At 39.1% G+C, this 15,488-nt stretch overlaps 1 protein-coding gene across 3 annotated transcripts in view; it reads right to left on the bottom strand.

Moving 5' to 3' along the window:
- Positions 1-3,984: 3,984 nt before the first annotated feature.
- Positions 3,985-15,488, bottom strand: part of LOC139735517 (RNA-binding protein Musashi homolog 2-like) — a 141,167-nt gene continuing 129,663 nt past the window's right edge. For all 3 annotated transcript variants that reach the window (XM_071646272.1, XM_071646273.1, XM_071646274.1), the window contains 3 exons: positions 11,633-11,826; positions 7,951-8,020; positions 3,985-5,666 (listed from right to left, as the gene is read on the bottom strand). In XM_071646272.1, the coding sequence (XP_071502373.1) occupies positions 7,982-8,020; positions 11,633-11,826 (233 nt within the window). In that variant the 3' untranslated portion in view covers positions 3,985-5,666; positions 7,951-7,981. The remainder of the gene's footprint in view (positions 5,667-7,950; positions 8,021-11,632; positions 11,827-15,488) is intronic.

Here is a 15,488-nt window from a genome sequence, read left to right as displayed (position 1 = left end):
TTTTTAAAGGGGAAAAATCCGCCGGGGCGTATTATTCTCAATGAAAGCAGTGAACCAGACACACACCAAGTTCAGAAAACTATACAAGATAGTGAAACTCGACATTGGAAATCCAAAAGGTCACATCTCTTCACAGAGCTTAAAATTGTTCCACTCCGACCTCTGATTAACCTCTGACCTCTGATTAACCTCTGACCTTCGTTTTGGTTGTTTTTCACTGCTCTCATCCAGAATGAAGCAACCCCGGGGGAAACGGCCCCTTTGAGTCGGGTACATATGACATGGTTGCACCGCCAGTGGTCTGATACACAGCTTATACCTTTTTCTGACACCGTTCGTTGACGAAAAAAGAGAAACCACGCACTGAATTCATTCTTGTAACTAGTCTACGCTCCTTCACAGTTTCACTTATTCCTCCCCGATGCACTGGGCATTATTCATTCACCAATGGGAGCCGACGTAGGCATCTTTCCTTGGTGAATCTAACCCCGTCAGTTAATGTCGGTCAATTTCAAGTGCTCCTACAAGATTTTACAAAAATCCCAATTATGCAAAGACATAAATTTTGCTCAATCTCCTCATCTCTTTTATCTTTGTTGCATAATCTACGGTGCGTTCTGCACCGCACCAGTTCTAACTCGGCACTCGACAAGAGCTGTCTGTTGACATTTTGTCTCTGTTTCGTGACACACTGCCCAAAGAAAAAACTCGCAACGCATCATCAATGCATCTTAAGGCACACTTTGCTTGGGAATCGAGTGAGGAGTGTGCATTAAGCGTGAATCACCTCAGCTTGGCGAGGAATCACGTCTTGATTTCCTTGTGTTTCGGCTAATATCCCCTGCTCACTCTTTTCAGCTCCCCTCTCTTCCCAAATAACCATTAGAGCCAGAAATATTAATAGTAAAAAAAATCATGTTTATTTATTAGACAGAAAACTAGGATTAATCCACCTGTTACTCTTGGTGTAATGTGCAGCCAACAGTTGGAACACTTTTGGCACAGGACTTCTTGCTAATGTGAGTGAGAATTTTGTTCTTCTTTTTTTTTTCTGAAATGGTGGAAGTTTACACACTGGATATGGGTAACGTTTTGTCTCCACAAAAACTGTTTACATGCCATCATAATGACCACAAACTTCTGATGAAATGAACACTCTTTAGTGAAATGTTCAGTTTCACTTCTCAGCAACCAGCTATGCCTTCAACTAAATACCTGACAACACATCATGACCTTCGACCTTTGACCTTGGGGGCAGTTTTGTGTCATAAAATAAGTCAAGGCCCACCGTTGCATTAACCTTTCATCATTTTTGCTGTTGTTGTCGCTACAACCGAGTGGCAATGTCTGAATCAGAAAAGCTTGAAACGATATTCCCTCGCCAAGATTTCTGACGCATCCAATTACCACGCCATGATTACTGGCAATTTTACCATATCAGATGTACCACAATAATTTTTTTTTTATTTCTTCGTCTTTCTTAGACTAAAGTATAAAATAGCCACTGACAGCAAAACTTGATATCTGAACCGTGCATATATAGAAGATATAGACATAGCAGATATTTTGATAGAAACTTTTTTCCTTTTCTGTTTCTTGGGGGAGGGGGGGACAGGAATGGGAACAAATGAGAATGAAGAATGTGCAGTACCGTTTGATAGGTATATCACTTCCTCATTCTGTCTCACTACATCACTTCAAAAATCACGAATTGTACAGTTTTATCTACAATATCTTAATCTCTTACACCGATACATGGTATACACACTAATCCAAGTGCACAAACTACGTTATCACAACAACCACCTATTACAACCATCTACGTCTCTACATGTCTAGTCACTACCCAAAGAACTAGTTCATAGCTACAATAACTTACCAATAAATGTACACAAGTGTGAATTAAACTTACACAACCAATAGTAAAATGAATAGCAGAACCTTATATGCATCAAGAAAACATTGTCTGAGTTCACCTAAAAAGAAATGAAAACAAAAAATGAAATAGAGTTTACTGTAGTCATCCTTAAAAATGAATTCATATGACGACACATCTACAATCATATGACCTAGACTTACACAACAACCGAACACGGACCGAATTTTCGACAAAAAAATTATTGAGATCTCTGAAATAATAAAAATACATCATATCGGACAGTGAATGGACCCTATCAATGTTTTACAATTACGTTGGCACTTTTTTGTTGATTTTTTCTTTTCAGGTTAGTACAAGAACACATTTCTCTGGATATTTCCAATGTACATTATGTTTGGGCAATGTTTAGGAAACTCATAGGAGGATCATGAAGTTCAGTAAAAGAAGAAAAGTAAATATAGAGAACTGAATGGCTAGAACGTAACTGACCAGTCAAAACACTGCTAATTTTCTGAAGCAGGCTACAATACAATACCAATCATTCCACTATACTGATTTGATTTGTGAAACATTGAATTTTCTTTCCAAAAAACACCGTCTATAGAAAAGAGAATTAATGTTGAAACAACTTCGTCAAATGTATTTCTATTTTTTTTCTTTTACTATTTCAACCCTGAGTTGAGGAAGGAAGTTCACAAACATACAGACCACACAACAAGAGACGTAGCGCCATCGTATGACTGACACGACAAAGGACGAGACACGAAACACAGACGGACGACAAAGAAAGATACGATGAGCCAAATGCACAGTGCGCCTGCACACACATCCTCACACGCTCGCAGCCACTCCACGCACACACAACGAGGCAGACACACACGACAGAGACACATTGGAGTGCAGGTGTTGGCTGATTTCTTCCGCACGTTTGGCGTTAAGCGGCCATCTCCCACCGCCAACGCCCTTCAGCGTTCCAAAAAAATGGCACAGAAACGGAGAGATATTGGGTCTGTCGCCTCCTATTCCAACGCATATCAGACGAAAGATAACCTTAACCTGAGTAAATTTTTCTTCTTTCATTTCCATTATTTACAGATATGATTTGTTGCTCCTTTCCAACCCACCCAATTCGGTTTTTACGCTCGAATATTTGTAGTACATGATTTTAGAACAGTCTCCGACGAGTTTGGTTGTGATCCACAAAGTACAAGACGATGCGCAAGCGTTGCCGATGGCAATCGCTCATCATCTGCGTGAAATCACCATGGCACATGATCCGAGGTCCACACTCAAAGCTCCGAATGCAAACATATACTTGTGTTAATTTGGCTCTCTGCATTCAGAGCGGAGTGGATATATACATTCTTTGAATGAGGAAATTCAAGTACGATAGTCATCCTGCCACATTAGCTTGTATTTTTTTGTTTTGTACAGACATTGAAGAGGTCAGATTCCTGGAACACACAGCCTTATCAGATAGAGGAAAATAAAGAATTAACTGCCGACATCACCTTCAAAAAACACATTTTTCATTTTTCTTAAAAACACATGATACAAATAACAATACCAAGCAGAGGAGAAAAAAAAAATCAATCTCACACAAACAAATTTGGCAATTTCAATTTTTCTTAAATATTGCTGAGAATTACAAAAGTTGTACAGATTAAAATAATTCTTTCTCTTCTCCATTATCTATCAGAATGTTTGTGAAATAGCTCTTTGTGCATTCTTTTTTTTTGGGTAAAATCAGATGAAAACACTTGTATAATTTATTTATACATGCACTCTTGTTAAAACTAGCAATCTTGTATTAATACTATCTACTGTAAACACTGATATTGCATCGGAGAGTTTGGTGCTGCCTGGTCTGCTCGTTATCTCTCTCCACTCTCACAAATTCCCAAACCAAGGCATTTCTTAAGTCTCTGGCTGAGTTTATCCAAAACGTACCACGCGCCTGACATGTAGGGTTCTCATCACCCTCGCCTCCCATCCTTTTGCTTAACATTTCACCCAAAGGGCCACTGGATCAGCCTAAAGGCATCCTTTTGCTCAACATTTCACCCAAAGGGCCACTGGATCGGCCTATAGGGGGGGCCTAGGGGGGAGGGGCGGTTGTCCTGTATTGATTGATGAATTAAGCAGAGGACTTAAGCGTGAGGGGGAAGACAAATGTGGAACCATTGATAAAGTGATGGAGAGCAGAGCAAATCCTCTTGAGGTTCTCCCGTTTTTTTAGCGTTCCCAGTAGCCGGCTGGAAACCGCTTTTGGCAACTGTGAGATTGGTTCAACCACGCGTATCGATTCCCCATTTGTCTTCCTCCCCGGTGGGGGGAATCCCAATATGAGACGGAAGGGCGGGGGGCGTTAGGCTCACATCTTGATTGGAGCGGTCACCAGTGGTGCCCATTCTGCCAAAATGACCTGATGAATGGATACTATGGGACAGCATCACTGGGGGGATGCATGGGGCATGTTAAGAATATCGTCCTAGAGCACCCACATGACCAATCAAAAGTGACCTCTCAAACGAGCCTTGCTTTCCTCAGCCAATAATAGATCTCCCTTTCTTGGAGTTCTTCACACAGAGAAGTCTGGTCTTGCTCACATCTCCTTCTGAGGTTTGAACCACAGGAGGAAATGAAAGAAAACTGAATAGTTCTCGTATTGTTTGTCTCTCCCTGCAACGCCTTCCACGAACACCAATCGAGGTGACATTAAACCACACCGTAGGGGAGGCAAGGGCGGTAAGAACATTCTGTTTTGTTCTGTTTGATATCTTTCTTTCTTTTTACGCGGATGTGTTCCTGCTTGTCACAACCTTGTCCAAAAGTGTTGTTTCTTCAACTGGTACAGCTGATAGAAGGAGATTCACATCCAGACCATGCTGGGGGGATGTCATTTTTTCGTTTGGGCTAAACGTCTGAATTCTGCACACCGCTCCCACTCTGTCTACACTGAAATGGGTTCCAGTCAATCGTTTATGCTAAAATATAATAGCTCTGAAATATTTCATCACAAAAACGGTAGCAATTTTTCTTTCTCTCTTCTTGATTTCATTGCATTTGAGCATATTTCATGCTGCACAACTTTTTCAATTGTACAGAATAGCAAGCGATACAAGCATTATACTTAAAAAGTAACATTACGTAAAAGAAATATTAAAGATAAATGTATATATATACACACTTAAAGTTGTTGATATTCCCACATTGCCGAGTATTTCTTCAAATCAACAGTTTCATTAAAAAAATGCTATCAATTGCTGGCTGCTTGAAATGGTACATGAAAAAAAAAATGTGCCATGCGAAGTGCAAAAATGAAACGAAAAGTGAATAGAAAAACAAAACTTCTTACCATACAGTTTACGCAATAAGTTCATTATCCAACTTGAAATCTTTTATGAGTAAAATTTGGAGAAAACTTACACAGTAATATTTATACAAATATTGATAAATAGTGCCAGGTTAGCCCTGGCTACAAGTTTTAAAGCATATACTGTCAGTTCTCCACAAGTACGTCGTTTCCTCCCCTCTTGATTCTCGTACCCCCAACCCCCCTCGTCGTAAAAAGTCGCTGATCATCTTGTTGTTTTGTAGAAGAGAGCCCGGTCCTCTGCGCAGAAGAAGCGAGCCTCGTCTGGAGAGCCCAAGTAATTAGTTCCAGGTCCTGAAAGGGAGGAGTGTGGAGAGACACCGGCCTATATACGTGAGAGCTGGCCTCTGGTTGGATTCAGTAATTCCGTCCATGTGAGACTGTGTTAAAATGACTTGACCCGTACCCTGTCTGCTGCCACCAACAGGTAGGATAGGGAGAAGGAGGAAATAGAAGGAGAAAGAAATAGGGGGGGGGGGCGAGGAAGATACAGAGAGAAATGATAGAAAATCTTTAGCTCTTTGTTAATCTCTAGAACACAAACAGCAAGACAACTAAGTTTATGCTCACATACTTAAAATTCCACACATTTAAAAAGAAAATTAGTGATCAATAAATCCCACTGAAATTAATCCCACTATTTCTAAATTTATGAACATCAAACAGCATGCCCTGAACAGCTCTATTGTTTATATATATATATATTGTTGCCTGCCTGGCATGAAATTTCTTCCCCAAATTAAATTTTTGTTTGTGAAAATATAATTTAACAGAGTTTTAAAGCTCTTTCATATGATGTAACAATAATTTGTGTGTATGTGTGTGTGTGTGTGTGTGTGTGTGTGTGTGTGTGTGTGTGTGTGTGATTTTCAAACCTTCAAGCCTTAGGACCTTTCAGCAAGGCAAGCGATGATATATATGTATATTGTACTGATAACTACTAGTAATCAAATATCCATTATCGCCTCTTTCAGACTGCTGAGTTTGTACACTGACATTCAAATCTAAAAAAGCGAAGAATTAAACAAGACTTTACCCATTACATAGATAAATTTCAATTCAAATCTTCTCAAATGTGTTGTTAATTTAAGAGTCAATTACAAATTGATTTTGATCATTCTTCAACCAAAATGAATAATGGTATATGACAAAACAATGCTAACATGAAAGAGAAGTTTTCATTCTAGCTTCAGAAATACCAACAATGAATGATAATAAATATAAATTTGAAATAATCACTGAATTAAATTCATAAATCAAAAATATTAATAATACTTAAAAGGACAGTGCTAACACCACATTTATGATTTATGGTTTCTAGGTATTGGTCTTGGTTGCCCAAACAGGATGTTTGCTAAATTAGGACCCGGCGGGCAAATGTTTCCAAGGATGGCATTGGGAAATGGACGTTCTCAAATCATGTCCATGTTTGTAAATACTGAAAACTCTTTCTCTCTTATATGCCTTCTACTCCTCAATGATTTTAAAAAAATGGTCCCCAAACCCCCCCCCCCCCCCAAAGAAAAAGTGATGCTCACTAAAAATGACACAGTGGAAATACGACGGCTCCTACTGCCTTAAAAACTGAATTAAAAAAAAACCAAGAAAATTGATTTGTGCCCTATTGCTATGACTGAACTCAATGAACAATTTAGATGGTAATAACCACTGCAATCGGGGCTGAAATAGAACAGTAAACTTTACTCGGTTGGAATTGAAAAAAAAGGTCATATCACAATGTTGATGCCATCAGTAGCAACTGTAATGCAAATTATCAAACTAAACTTGTGCTTGCACATTGCTGCCTTAATAAAGGCATAACTTAGATCAAATGCCAAATCAAAGGAATCAAAAGGGTGCACAGTATGAGTGGACACATGCACACATACACAGTATGAGTATTGATCGGGTTAAAATGCATAAAAAGGATGAGAAAATATCTATGCCCAACAAGCCAGGCGTGACATGATGGCTGCACACAAAATTAAAAAAGAAAGTTTCTCTCCACACACACGTAATACTGCTGGGGGTCTCAGAGTCTACATATTTAAGGTTACAGTTTATGAAATTTCTTCGGCTATATTTACAGGGTAAAAATATTCTGGGTAAAAATATTCTGATGTGACATCTACTACCCAATCAGCTTTGTAAAGTATGACATGTTGCACAAAACCAAATCAACTAGCCAATCACAGGGTCTCTTTTTGACGAAACTGTCACTGAGCCATCTTCTCTGTTTCACAACATGACTTAAAACAAGAATTTGCCCTGTGACATATTGATAACGGCTAAAAAATAGAAGAATGGATATCTTGAAATTTCAGCTTGATGCCAAAAATGAAAATGGAGAAATTTTGCAAATTCTTTGAAATCAACATCACATATATCCTCTAGCAAATCAATACATAAAGAAATAATACAGGTTATGAGATTTGTTACACAATTTTAGAGGGCAGAAAAACAAAACCATGCAGGTTACCTAAAAAAATCTGAAAGAAAAAGACAAACATGAGGGGAAAAAATCTGAAGCATCATCATTGGGGTAGAAAAAAAAAGCCAGTGACAATGTAGGAAAAGCAATCTATCTACAAGCAACACCACAAAAAACAGAAAAAAATCATTTTACTTTTGATTTTGTGGCAGAGAACAAAACGACAGAAGATTAGTGAAGCAAATGTTAGTGAAGTGAATATACCTTGCAGCCTCCTTATCGGTCGATGATTCTCTCAGTGAATGTAACCATTGTGGTAATTGGCCATCAAACCCTGTAACCATGGATACCGTACACACATCATGAGCAGCAGGAGGACGAGCGACAGACGGGAGAAGGGGAGGAGAGATGAACGAGGAGAGAGAAGAAAAGAAGAAGATGAGGAAGAAGAGGGATTGTGGTTACCATAGCAACGACACAAGAAAGAATAGAGTGTGATATATTGAGTGACAAAGAAATATATAAACAGAAAGACAAAGGAATAGATTATAACATCGGAAAGTTCATCCGGAAGGATTTAGTACGAGAGTGACAGGAAAGATATACATTGAAGAAACAGAGGAAAAAAATGTGAAAATATATACATGACAATCATGAAATAACCAGGAAATGAGAGTGTTACAAAAAAAAGGAAGAAAAAATAAAGGTTTTACAGAGATGTAAGTAATACAAAAAGACGAACATGGGAAAGGGACAAGAGAGATGTGAAGGGGAATACATGATAGAGAAAGTACAAAGGGAAAATTACGTGAAAGGATGAAAAAGAGACAGACACAAATACACACGGGGGAAAGAGAGAGAGGAGAGGGGGAGAAATGGGGGCAAGAAAGAAATTTTTGAGTTAATATTTTGAGAGAGGCAACGTTTTCTTCGTCTCCCACTGTTCTACAAACAAAAAAACATACATACTTACTTTCCTTTCTACAATGTGGCATAGTTTCACAAATATACTGATTACGTTCATCCTGTTCTTGTCTTCCTTTTGTGGAAGAGGGTGGAAGGATACAAACTATTTTCAGAAGTTGAAACGGAAGAAACATCTTTCGTTCAGCCATTGTATGAAATTTAAGACTAGCTAGATTTTTAGAATTTACTATGTGGGCTTATATAAAACAGAGCATTAAACCTTCAAATTTGGTCTCGAACTGGGGAAAACTACACAATTTGTTTGCACAGTGGGATGTTTAGCGAAGAAAACCCATTATTCATTTTTTTTTTTCATTATGAGCTTGCACAAACAGAAGCATTCACATTATCAAAATCAGCTCTAGTTCGTAAAACACACAAAGTCCAAAAGCTTTGCATACTCTTTCAGTTTGAACACTCACAAAAAAAAGGAGCAAAATCCGGTGAAACAACAACAACAAAAATATGAAGGATGGACACATGTTTGACTAAAATTACAACAACAATTGCACAATTCAATCCATCTACTCTAACAAGGGGAAAGCTACACATGTAGGCTATTAAACTTGTTGGGATATGGGAATTTGAAAAAAAAAGAAAAAAACAACAACAAACAAATACACTATACACCAAGCTGGAGAATGATGAAAACAATGGAATGTGGCTTGAGCAATGACGAGGAAGAGGAAAAATCTATTATTCTACAATTTTGATGCTTTTTTTTTCTTTTGATAAACACACAAATTTGTTCGTAAGTCAGGCAAAGAATGTGTGAAACTAGCAAAAAAAAATACACTACAGATATATTCAAGTAAGGTGGAGTGTTAGTGCATGGCTAGACACTACTGGAATTTACTTGTGGTGCTCTCTGAGGAAGAGTGTAAAGGGGTAAAACAGAATTGTGCTTGGTGTCATGTGATATGGGGGCGGGGAGGGGCTGGGGGCAAGGGGAAGGGGGCGAGGGCAATAGGGCGGGGCTGGGTGGTATTGATTGGCTGGTGGCAGGGGAACACTAGCAGAGGACTAGCACCTTTCTACTGAAATTCGATTCTGGCATGGGGGGGAGAACAATACATGGTGGACACTATGACCAAAGGAATACTTGTTTTCAACCAAGTACCAATGTATAATGATCTCAAGAGAGCTCAACCGGTTTCTTGTGGATGTAATAAGATAACTACGTCAATGCACCAAAGCTATATACAGCACCATTAACATCATTTTCTCAAGCATCAAGGAGAAGGGTGTTTACCTTCTTAAGTCGTTAATGATTTCAGCCATGAGATATATTCACCAAATAAAGAAAGAAAAAAAAAATATGAAAGAAAAGATATATATATTTGCAGAGGAAAAACTCGAGGAGTATAATAAGTGTTATTCTATTCTTTTTATGATTATATAATGCAAAGACCACAATTAGTCAAGACTGGCTACAATATTGAATGAAGCTTTGATATGATGAAAGAGGGATTTTAAGAGAGATTTTAATATTCTCTTATTCAGACATGAACAGATTCTGACATTTTCAGGGAGACTCCTGCAGAATCAGGGAGGTACTTGGCAGTTCTGCTGATAAGGGGATGCCCTCAACATTCGCATACAAATGAAATATTGGCCTTTTAATTCAGCACATCCTTAGAATATATATATATATATATATGAATAAATTTGTGATAGCAGCTATGATTTCAGCCCAATTTCTGATCGAACAAGGAAGAAACTGTTCACGAGAAGGGAGAAGAGACTTTTTGGACACAAAACGATGGCGCTATGCTATTGCTTCATTTCGGGACCAGAAACAATTATCAAGATTTACATAGGTAACATACCAATATATAAACACACACATCTACTTTTGTTGTTGTTGTTTTTTTCATTAGACTTTTGAGACTACAGACCGAGGTCTGGTTTGAATGTGCCGCCTTAATATTGAGACTATTAAGCCTCAATGAGTCAGCTCTTATGCTACGTCAAAATATGTGTTCCCAAATCAAAGACAATAAAAATGGACAGTATGAAGGAAACTGTGATTTTTTGGATCAATTTGGCGACAGACAAACCCAAAAATTCAATTCTACGAGCATGAATGACATCTATAAAAACAAAGCACCAAATGATATAAATTAAAAACAAACCAACAAAAAGAAGCCCTAGAGAAATAAATTTTGTTTAATTTGCCTGCAAAGTTGTCTACATGAAGCTATGGGTGAAAAAAAAAATGACAGAGAGAAAAAAAAAAACAGTATGAAGTACAGGAATTACTAGTGCAGTGGTGGCCTCCATTTAATATGAAAATAATTTTGAAGTTGGAGAAGCATTGAAAAAAAAATGGTTCTCTCCTGAACTTTTCTTTGCACTCCTCAGCTGATGATGGTAATTCTGATTTTGGTGAGAATTTTTATTATCGTGATTTGAGTGTTATGTATCGGGAGAGGATGACTGTGACACTCGTTTTACGAAGTAGATTCCAGTTCAGCAACTCCTTTTCTTCCGAGCAACTCATGGATGCCAGCAAAACTTGTTCACTCCACCCAAAACTATTGTTCCACTGATCATGACACTACACAATGTGTGTATTTTTCCCGCCATCTAGTTTGCAAAATGAAAACTCAGGATTCACATCTACAAGATGATGATGATGATGTATGATGATGCTATTCAAAATTGAATTATTTTGCAGGTGCGAAAATTTTGTGAATAAAAATTTCACCGTCCATCTATATTGCCCTCTTTTGTTGTTGCTCTAGAATCTGACGACATGAATGTATTATATATCCTCAACGGAAACAGTTACGAAACATTTACGGTCTACCTACAGCTAAGGGAAGGAACACAAAATAATGCCTCCACTATCCTGTAGGATGGAAGCACTACAAAAAAAAAATGTTATGAGCTGAAAAGAGTCAATATCTGTCTATCTTCTGCGGAAATGATTTTAGAAGCCAAAATGTTGACAGAGAAGTGAGGAGGGGGTTTTTACCGGTTGGGTGCCGATGCCGAATCCGTGGGTCGGTTGAGGGCTGGCAGCGGGCACAAAGTTTCCCCCCATGCCTTGGTCCTGGGCGGAGCTGCCGTAGATGTCCATGGGACCCGGGCTGTTGGTCGTGTTGTAGCGGTTGTTGACCGGCGACGGGGAAGGGGCATAGCTCTGCGGTTGGTAGCTATTCGGCATCACTGTTTGGTGTTTAGACGCATCACCACGAGTTGGTTTTTTTGACACCCAACGGAGAGTATTGGAAAAGAAAGAAGGAAAAAAAAAAGGTACAGAAATATTGCTGGGTTAGAAATTGCTTTGCATAATACAAATGTTACAAATGTACATGTACATATCAAAACATTTGATGATATATAATACTTGTTTAGTACTACCATACATATCAGTATTAATGGGATTATACAAGCTAGAGGTGCATTTACGTGTCTATGTACATATGTGGGATACAAAACAAGCATACCAACTTTTTACACTTACATTAAACAGCAAAAAAAAAGGTAAAATGATCAGTACATATCAATCTAAATCTAGGGAAGCACAGAACAAATCATATCACACAGAAATTAATATGATTTTCAACTGGAATATTCAGGATACAAATATATGTGGATATATGTGAACATATAGATATAATCATTTCTGCAACTCAAACAATATATTCATCTTCACAGCAAACAACAGCAAGCAGCTATTACTACATGAAAATCTGCTACTACAACTACTTCTACTACTACTACTTCTACTACACTACTACCACCACTGTAGCTACTACTTCTACACTGCTATGACTACTTTCTCTCCGATTAGAGGTTGCAAATTTTGTTAAATGTCTTGGCGACAGGCTACGCTTCTATTTGATGAAGCATGCTGGTCATTTACAGGAGGAGATATAGTGCTATGAAGGTCTATTCTAGGCTGGTTTGGAGACTAATAAGGGGGGGGGGGGGGGGGGTGTTTGAGAAGTGAAAGTGGATTCCATGTCAAACAAATCAATGTGGGAAGGATGGGAAGTGTGCTGGGGGGTTCCCGAGAGTGTATTTAATGAGGGGCGAATCAAGTGTGAATGTGTGATGGGGAGGGCGCAAATCACCTAAACTCTCAAAGCAATTAAAGTCCCCCCTGCCCCTTCTTCTTAACAATAACTCCCTCTAAGAGCATGACATCTGTATTATTTGTAGCCAACCCAAGCTATCCCAATGTAGAACACATAAACGAACATAAATATCACTGACCCATTCTTAAGTCTAATTCCGGCAATCATACCTCCCTGCTCAATGTTACACCACCTCACAAGATCGTGGCAAAAGTGAATGAAATATCTAAACAAATTAAGCCCTTGAAAATCATCATCAATATATTAAGAAAAGAAGGACTTACAGACAAAAATGTAAAAAAAATAAACAAAAGGATTACAAACAAAGCTAGGATGAGATCAAAATTATTGCTGCTGTTGTCATTCTGTTCTTGTTGTTGTTGTTGTTGGAAACACATACCCGGCTGGTGGAAGTCCCTCCCAAATTCTGGTTGCTGAGGCAAAGTGTTGGGCTCGGAGCGAGCGGGCGGGGCGGACCGGCCCGCTGGTCCCGCTGAGCCGTAATCGGGGTAGGAGTAGGTAATTGGTTGCTGTCCCCGGCGGTCCGGTGTGGGAGGGACCCCAGCCGGCATCACATAGCCTGGGGCGTATGTCGGAAACCCTAGTTAGGGGTAACACAACAAGGGATAGCGCATGGTCAGTTTGCCGGCTACGCCATGTTAAATGAGAAGTTTGGCCCCTTTACGGAAATTCCAATCTCCTTCTATCACCCCCTTTCTATCACATACAATAAACATTCTGATTAATGAGTTCAGCAGCACCATCCTTCTTTTCTGTTAATTTTACGGGACTGTAAGGGTTAATTTTGTTTAAAGGGGCATCTGTGCTTCACAAGTTTTCAGGGTTTCTTTTTTATGATCTCACTTTTTTCCACTCTCTCTCTCACCTAAAGTGAGTTTCCCCCACCGGGCATATACTTATCCATTTTATCATCTCCATCATCTTTTTTGCGGCGGATCCGAGTTGTCCGAGGTCTGGATGCTGATGGGGTAGGAGAGATGTTGGGTCTAATTCCAACTGCCTTTCAATGCCAGATACACCGATAGTCTTTTTTTTTTTTTTGTCTGCCCCAGATAAACGAACAGACGGCTCGTGACCCACTTGGGTGGGGGGGGGGGGGGGGGGGGGGAGGGGGACAACTCAGAGCTGGCAGATGATGGTGGGGTGGAATTTCGGTGATGAATAAATAGGATGACAAGAATTGTTTTTGAGGAGTGACGGCGTTAGCTGCCGGGAGAGCTCGGGTCTTCTTTCATTTATATCCTGCGATTCTGGAGTCTGGAATAATGTTTCTTATGCTTCTTTCTTTCTTTCATTTTTTTTTTTTCATGGGGGGGGGGGGGGGGAGGGTTAAATGGAGCAAAAGGGGAGCCGGAGAGGGTTAAAAGGAGAAAAAGATGGAGGCATGCAGAGATACGTGTAGGTAAATATATGCAGGCAAAACACTGGTTAGCATCTAGTGATTAGTATACACCTGAAATGGAATGGGTTGAGAGGCTACGGCTTATCTCTCAGAACAAACCAGCGAGAGAATGACATTTTCTAATACATGTACCAACAAGGCATGGATTAGTCAGTCGATTATAACATGGATAATCTTAACACCTAATGATTATGGCATACAGGGGAAGCTAACCTGAAAGGACAGGTTGGATTGTCTTAAAGACCGATTCCAGTACAAGGTGAAATGAACACGGGCGTCGTGACCAAACTTTGAAAGAGTTGACGACTTGTAACATCAATGTTTGCTATGAAATGCATTTATGAGCAAAATATGGAATATATGAATGAGATGAATAAGCTTTGACCTTTGACACAAGATGGACGAGCAGTGGGATTCAGGGATATGAAGCAGTTGAATTTCCTAAACCAGGCAACTCAACGAGCACCTATCCCCCTCTCGCACAACATGAATTGCATGATAAGGTCGCTTGAACTTCAGCCAAATGAAGTTATTGTCAATCACTCAACCCAATTCAGCTATCAGGTTAAACTCTCCCATACAATGATTTTATTGGTCTATTGCTACTCCATTTACATGGAGACCATTGCAGCTGGAACCATCAGAAGTATCATATATACATGTGCATATATATATATATATCACATATACATATATATTCTCTCTCTCTCTCTCTTTTTGAGAGGGATGCAGTTCCAATGACATGTGATTGTACAACATCAAAATGCATTGAATTTCTGTCTTTCAAAATCACACTTGCACAAGCACACACATAATGCACACACCCATTTCATATGAACAGAATGTGAAAAAGAAACAAAGATTATGAAATGCATTGATACTGAACAGGCTAGCAGTCTTTTAGCCTTAAAAAGACCAAAAAAAAAAAAAAACCACCAAACAAACATACAACAAAAACTGGATTCTCATAAAGCAATAAAAAGTTTATTCTTGAAAAAAAAAAATGCATCAAGCACCCTTCAAGGTGGAGGCCTGAAAATCATTTATTGTGAAACTAGGAAAGGATTTTCCTTACAATGTTCAGCTTATGCTTGTCCCTGGTCCCACATCCAGTAAATACTTGCAAGCTTGCAGCGATTGCTATGGCTTGTTCCAACAGCTATTGCAAATGCACTCAAATGTCTGTTCTCACAGCATTCTCTTGGGATCATATGTTTAGTGCAGCTGCTTTTCATGATAAAGTTTTTCCATCTTGTACAAGCCCTTGCTCTCCTCACAAACCATAACCATTTCCTTTCCCACTCCCCAAACCAGACAAACGGATG

Source organism: Diadema antillarum, unplaced genomic scaffold, assembly GCF_040938485.1.
Source record: "Diadema antillarum isolate AM-2024a unplaced genomic scaffold, OU_Dant_1.0 seq00000583_RagTag, whole genome shotgun sequence".
In the NCBI taxonomy this organism is placed as follows: Eukaryota; Metazoa; Echinodermata; class Echinoidea; order Diadematoida; family Diadematidae; genus Diadema; species Diadema antillarum.
The sequence above is the reverse complement of the archived record's forward strand: the minus strand, read 5'-3'. Positions and strand labels throughout refer to the sequence as shown.